The 7634-nt window shown below is 31.5% G+C and overlaps 1 protein-coding gene across 1 annotated transcript; it reads left to right on the top strand.

The window, feature by feature from the left end:
• Positions 1-1064: 1064 nt before the first annotated feature.
• Positions 1065-4453, top strand: LOC137253387 (uncharacterized). Its single transcript, XM_067790208.1, has 7 exons — positions 1065-1196; positions 1452-1607; positions 1673-1731; positions 1823-1992; positions 2077-2328; positions 2388-2569; positions 3614-4453. Exons 1-5 carry the CDS (start codon positions 1169-1171, stop codon positions 2309-2311), a joined length of 648 nt encoding a protein of 215 aa, XP_067646309.1. The 5' UTR covers positions 1065-1168; the 3' UTR covers positions 2312-2328; positions 2388-2569; positions 3614-4453.
• The last annotated feature ends 3181 nt before the right edge of the window (positions 4454-7634 follow it).

The following is a 7634-nucleotide window of genomic DNA, read 5'->3' as shown; positions in this document are numbered from 1 at the left end:
AAAAAAATTGCATTTAACAATTAATCCCATACATTTTCACATGTCCAACAAAACACTAACAAATCTGATTATTGTATTTTGAGAAAATTACTATTTTACCCATGTTAGGCAATAAAAATCTTTACTTGACATTTGCTGTCAATGAAAATCATGTGTTTTTTGAAAGAAATATACAAAATGAGTGAACAATTATTTTCTTGATTAATTTTCAAGTGCTGTGAAAAAATTTAAGAAAAACATAAATTGATAGGAAAATATTTTAAGGTGGGGCAGTTTTTTAATATATATGCGCAAATTTTGCTTGCCTTTGAGGAAGCAAATATCACTTCAAATTTTTCTTTTTCCACACTTAATAATGTTTGGTCACTTAGACGACCTTGCCCCATCGTTGATCGTAAATATGTCAAAATCAGTTTTAATTTGCTGAATGAAAGTTCGTACTGAGATAGTCAAGAGTAATTGAAGTGCCACTCGCAAATTTGGAAAAACATCTCCATACGAGATTATAAGGGTAAGTAATTCTAACGGAGTTTTAGGTTCAATTTCTTTTCTACTGCGAAGTAATATTTTTCAGTCACATATTTCGATAAAAAGTTCTGTTCTATCGAAATCTGTCTTATAAAATTCACCCAAGTTCTTACAATTTCTTTCCAAGTCGTTCTTATCTTTGTTTAACGAATATCCAATGTCTAAGAGAAATCCAAATTTAAAATTATGGTCAATTAGTCGTGTAAATCTTGTACGTATTCCTTGTTGGAGACGATCGAGAACACTTTTCATAACGCAAGAAATTTCACATTCTGCGGAAAGACCAAAATCTCTAGTCGATTCTCCGGACATTTTGCGGCGCCTTCTTACACGTTCTACTATATAAATATCCCATTTTTCACAAAGAGACTTTGCTTTTTCTATTGCTTCTTCACAGAGATTGTCTCGAATTTCGCTTGTATTTTGGCACTCCATCTTGTTTCAGATTGACGTTTGTCATTGAAGTAAATTGAAAATTATGTGTGGGTTAATGAAAGCGTGGCCAATGTTGTGAATTTTTACCTCAGTGAAAAACCAAAGTACCAAAATCGTGGCTACTGCCTAAAAGTGGCAAGCGTGATTCAATGCATTTGTATTTATTGTGATCGCGTTAATTACTCAAAAGTGGTATAAATGGGGCATGAATCATTTGGAGCCCGTAATAAAAGGTAAGTAAAAAATTAAATTGTGACTTATTAAGCGTGCATATGTATGTATATTCGTATCACTTATGTGATACAAAAATAGTTGTAGTACCTAGCATTTTTACATGTGTATCAATGTATGTATATTTTGCTGGCACATAAGTTTGTATGAATGTACATTCATATGCGCTTCAATTAAAGTAAAAGGGCGTTTTGGGCGTATTATGGCCACTCCACTTTTTATTATATTTTAAAATTTTACTCATCAATCCACAACAGAAGTTTCACCATTGCCGCAACCATTAGAAACTTGCACTCAAACCGATATAGGGAGCCGTAACTCACAAAGAGCAAATTCTAACTCTGATGAAGATATACTGGACATAACAGAATTCACTTCAGCCAGTAATAAAAATAGATCTGAAAATTTAAATGGTATTTATAGTTTCTGATTCTTTTTAGACTTGAAACACTTATTGTATTATATCTCTCTGTTCTAGATAGTGATACTGCTCCCGGCCTACGAAAATTTAAAGTTAATAAAACCGATACTCCTTTCGTAAGTTAATTTAATTTTACCGCAACCCAAAATATATATTTTATTCAATTAGCTAAAAGTACATACTTTAAATTTATATTAATTATTCCAGATGCTATACGATCACCTCACTAATGACATTGACGGAAAAGCTATAATAAAAACTAACGAGGGAAAAAAATTTATTGCAAAAGTACGTAACTTATTAGTAAGACGTTTGATCAATCGTGAAAAAGAGAAGGCATTTAATGCCGCTCAGTTGCTTAAATCACCGAAATTTAAGTATGTATTTTTTTGATAGAGTGGGGAAATTTCTTTCACTTTGTTGAGCGTCTAATGAGTGATTTTATTATATTATTCACAAAGCATTTCTCTTGAAATACTAAAGCAATATTCAGCCGAAATTGCTACAGTTTTTCCCAACGAAAATCCAGCAGTATATTATATTCCATACGAAAACAAGAACGGTATGAAAATAGGACCATCAGGAAAGTTAGTATCACATTATAATTACATAGTTGGCGACTTGAAAAGAAAAGGGTTAATCAAGAGTGAACTACCGCATAAGGATAAATCGACCAAGGGAGCTCCAGTTCTCTAGCAAAACTTTCAGCAAGGGTAATATGTACATATATAAATTTTATGCATTTCATATGCACCTATAACTTTTATTTCAGATGACATAGACAACCACTTAACATTATTGGGGAGTTTAGAAAAACAACCCGACGTCGAAGTATTAAACAGTTGGCAAATAACTCTGCAATATCGCAGGACACTTTTAACACAAAATAAAATATCTTTGAATGATTACTATATCCGGTTTCCCTGTTTGGAAGGAGAGCTTGGACTGAGATTGGTAAGTTAGGTGGAGAAATTCTTGCATCTATATACAGCTGTGGTAACACATTCTAGTGGGGTACATTATCGTAACTGTCGTCGATCGGTTAATCGTGATAGTCACAGCAAATTATAGTACATATTCCTTTGTAAAATACCTCAGCTGCTACCAATTTAAAATTTTTCTTTCGGCTGAACTTTATCTTTTTAATTTTAACCAACTTTATCCCAGCAAACAAAACAGAATAATAACAAATTGGAGCAACTTTAAAAACAAAATAATAAACTTACTCTTAACGACCAGAAGATCTAAAGAAGTGGAAGAGGTAGCCATTATAAATACTTTACATCTTCTAAAGGAAGAAGTTATTTTTGCAATTTATTTTTGTTCATTGAGTACCTTATTTTATTTATTTATTTATTTATTTATTTATTTACTTGTATGTCTATTATACAGCAGACACTTAAGAATATAGTACAACTAATGTAAATTAAGTATTACTTAAAAAATAGGTTTTTAGTTTGAACTGTATAACCGATTTGGTATACGTAAAATCTAAATCCAGAAAATTTGAGAAATAGTTGTAATCAGACATAATTCTATTCAAGGGAGCGTTAGCACCATAGATTGTTCTGTTAAGTCCAACACGAAAACCAACAAAATTTCGTAAATTTCTGCAGGGCACATTAAAGTTAACTAGCTGAAGTAAGGAAGGACAATCTATCCTGCCAGAAACAAGATCCATAATAAATGTAACCTTTTGTTTTATCAGATAAAGACGAATTATTTGGCACTTTTTACTTTTTACTTTCTTACATTCAAAAACTTTTATCAGATGAATCAGAGCGACTAGCGACATAAAAATAAAAGTTACTAAACGGAGAGTAACTGTGGCAGAGGCTCGTTTTTGATTGTTCCGGTAATCTATTAAAACATAAAAATAGCTATCAAATGTGAAATTGCTAGACCTCGATTTGATTGCTAAATAAGATGATTGTAAAAGATTGAATCAGTTAATCGAAATTGTTGTAAATGCTAACTGAGAATATTTTTCTTTCTTAGAATATTTCAGAAATCGACGATACTGTGAAACGCAGGCAAGAATATTAATCCAAAAACAATATATCCTGCCAACCAATAGCAGTTCTTGTCGGAGCTTTAGATAAAGTTGTAGATTCTTACGCTTATATCGAGGACAAACGGCACGAACAAAATCGACCTTAGCAGCACTTGATTTTACATTTAAAAGTTTTTTCTCTAAATTGTGAATATCCATGTGCTGCAATCCACGTATGGACATTTTTACAAAAGATTCTGTATGAAATAAACCTTGAAAGATTCAGTTCTATCAGCTTGAACGACTTTATAACGGACTTTGAACAAATGGAATAACTTGCGATTATTATCGGCAAATTATTTTGATTATAATTTTGTAATTATAAAGAGACTAGTTGCTATTACTTAAGATACTAGTATTAAGCTATCCAGAAAATGTTTATTTGTTTTAAATGTCAAGGTATTTTTGAAAGTAATAATATTTTGCTGTTATATAAGAAGTTTCCATTCAAATTTAAAAGAGTAATGGTGCTGCGAACCCCAATGCCAACATATTTACTCTATAATTAATTCTTATTGCAAGCATCGGAAACGGGAACACAATCAGCAAATAACTTTAACACCTTCACTTTCAAATATACCTAGTATTTCAATTCAAGACCCATCGATTGACTACAATTCAGATAGTGAATTTCATCTGATGCTTGTGAGGAAACTTATTTAAGCTATTCAAGTGTTATTAACAACTCTTCTCAAAAATTTAATATGCAGGGTGTATCTCAAAATATAGCAGATACATCGAATATTTCTAAAACGTTTGGAAGTTTGTTACAAGAACGTGTTCTGAAGTTGACAACTAAATTGTATAGTCTCTCTGATTTATGCAAATAAAGAATTTAAATGATAATTCAACATTATAAATCATTCGTTAATGATATTTGTTTTACACTGTTAAGAGATTACATTTTAAGCTGTTTGGATGGGTCAGAAAAAAGCTTAAAACAGAAAGACCAAATTAAACAATCATTTGATATTTTACAAGGCTGTTTTGAGGATTTTCGGACATCATACAGATGCTTTAAGCATTTTGAAAAAGTGGGTACCTTTATTAGGCCTATTCATTTAAATATTGGCTTTAGAGATGAATACAAAATGCGAAATAGTTCGCTTATCCTATGTAAAGTTCCTTTAACCACTGGGTTTATACCGATTCGTGATGTGCTTAAAAAAATTTTCGAACTAGGAACTATATTCAAGGAAACCCTAGATTACTTTAAAGTATTAGAAAACACTAAAACCATAGTTTTAAATTACGTCCAAGGTGATTATTGGAGAAAGTTGAAAGAGACAAATAGTCAGACCGTGATACCCATTGCACTTTATTTCGACGATTATGAAAATAATAATCCTCTTGAAAGTCATCGTGGTATTCAGAAATGTGGAGGTTTATATTTTATAATTTTATGCCTCCCTCCGAAATACAGATCGAAACATAGGAATATATTTTTGTTTCTTTTAACGAACACCTTAGATCGAAAAACAATTGGTAAAACAAAAATTTTTCAAAGTGTAATAAGTGAACTAAATTTTTTAGAGAGCTCTGGCATAACAATAAAAATAAATAATGAATCAAAGCAAATATTTTTTAAGTTGGTAGTTATAATTGGTGATAATCTCAGCGTAAATGAATTGTTTGGTATGGTTGAAAGTTTTTCTGCCAATTATTTCTGCGGATTTTGTCTGACAAAGAAAGAAAACATAAACAGAATATTAGATGAGCAGGTTTGCACCCTGCGTAAAACCTTAGAAACAGGTGTTAAAGAAAAGTGTTGCTTTCATGATGTTACCAGTTGTCATTTCACTGAAAACCTTGCTGTAGATATTACGCATGACTTTTTCGAAGGTGTTTGTCAGTATGATATCGCTTTGATATTTGACTACTTTATTTTTAAAAAGTTAATAACACTTGAAGTATTGAATATACAAATTAGAGGTTTTTCATTTTGCTACCATGATAGACAAAACAAACCACCAGAAATTTCTAAAGATCATATCAAAAATAAACGAATAATTCTATCTGCTGCTGAAATGCAAAGCTTAGTTCGAAATTTACCTATAATGATTTGTATTTTTTTTTTGTTTGATTGGTCATTTGATTCCTAAGTGTTCTGAGCACTGGCAATTGGTACTTAAACTGGCTGACATTACTGATATAATAACAGCCAATCATTACCAACCAGAACATTGCGACTTACTTAAATGTGTTGTAAATGAGTACTTAGTTACTCTCTTCAAACTCTTTCCGAGTAGCTTAAAACCAAAACACCACGTTTTAGTACACTACCCAACAGTAATGAAATTATCGGGTCCATTGCGCAATTTGTGCTCTATGAGAGGAGAAAGTTAAAATAAAGAATGAAAGGAGTTTGCAACCGTAGCTATTAACAGAATTAATATATGTTATACAATTGCATCTAAGCATCAACTTAAACTCAATCACTATTTCCATAAGTTTAAAACTCCTGATGAATTTATTACTGGGCCTATAAAAAATCGAACAGTAGTTTTTAAAAAATTTCTTATGGATAGCGGTCTTAGTAAAGATATATTCGAAGTAAGTTGGTCAATACTTGACTCAAAACTCAATCATTATGGTTCCAACTAAACACGGACCTGTTTTTTATAATGTACAAACTATTTCAATAGATAACGATAACAAAGCTTTATTTTTTTCCCAAGGTATTGAAGCTCATTTAGACGAGGACGTTCACGCATTTAATGTTATAAATTATAGCATAATTTATAAGATTTTTTTTTGGAACGAACTAAAATATTGTATTGTTACGCACAAAATCCGAGCTGGAAACGGGAATGAGTATATTCTAAAACGATGGATTTAATTTATATAACTTTAAGGATAACACTCTTATACATACATATATATATATGAAGGAGTTATATGTATAACATATGAACAGTAGTCGAAATAATGTCGAAATATTTATTACTTCATTACTAATTAAAAAGCCATTGTTACATATATATACATATATGTCTATCTGTTTACAAAAACAAATAAAACAAGTAAGGACGGGACTGTCTTCGGCTGTGCCGAAGACCACATACCTTTCATGAATGGGGCTGAACAATAATCTTATCCCGTTCGTAATCTCCAAATAATCGGATTTATAAGATTAGAAATATATAGTGAACAGATGTACATACCTAAACGATTTTTAACATAAATATAAAATAAAATATGGCAAAAAACCCCCTATCTGAATGACCAAAATCGTCTTTTCTGAACGATCGGTTGTATGGGAGATATATGTTATAGTGGTCCGATCCTATCCGAATGTTTAATATAATACAAAACTACATCCTTGTGCCAAATTTCATTGAGATATCTCAAAATCTGAGGGACTAGTTTGCGTTCAAACAGACAGACGGACGGACAGGCGGGCAAGGCTATATCAACTCAGTTCGTCGCCCTGATCAATTCGGTATACTTAATGGTGAGTCTATGTTCTATATTTCTCAACGTTACAAACATCGGACCAAAGTTAATATACCATTTCATGTTCATGAAAGTTATAAAAATATGTTTTTATAATCCATAACTTTTATTATTTGTAAATTTTATTAACTGGATTAAGTTGAATTTTTCATAATTTATGAGCCAATATTTTCATTACTACGTCGTACTTGAAAAAATATAAAAGGGTATAACAAAAATTATATAAATTTGGAGTGGGGAGTACTTTGAAGTGCTAGCATACTAAATATTAAAGAAAATTTTCTCAGCGTGTAGCCTTACTGAGACTGATCATATCAACTCTGTGGTAAGAAAGGTGTATGGCAGTTTGCGACAGTCCGCGCCTTTTATGCCATTACATATCAAAAGAAAGCTTGCCATCCAACTCATTACACCCTTATTACATACTCGGAGCTGATCTACAATAAGCTCGACTCAAGATCTATCCATAAAATGGAGGGTGCCTTTAACTACGTCACTCGCTATGGCTAT

The sequence above is a fragment of the Eurosta solidaginis genome, chromosome 5 (genome assembly GCF_040869045.1).
Source record: "Eurosta solidaginis isolate ZX-2024a chromosome 5, ASM4086904v1, whole genome shotgun sequence".
Lineage (NCBI taxonomy): Eukaryota > Metazoa > Arthropoda > Insecta > Diptera > Tephritidae > Eurosta > Eurosta solidaginis.
Note: the sequence above shows the minus strand (reverse complement) of the source record. Positions and strands in the feature narration are given on the sequence as shown.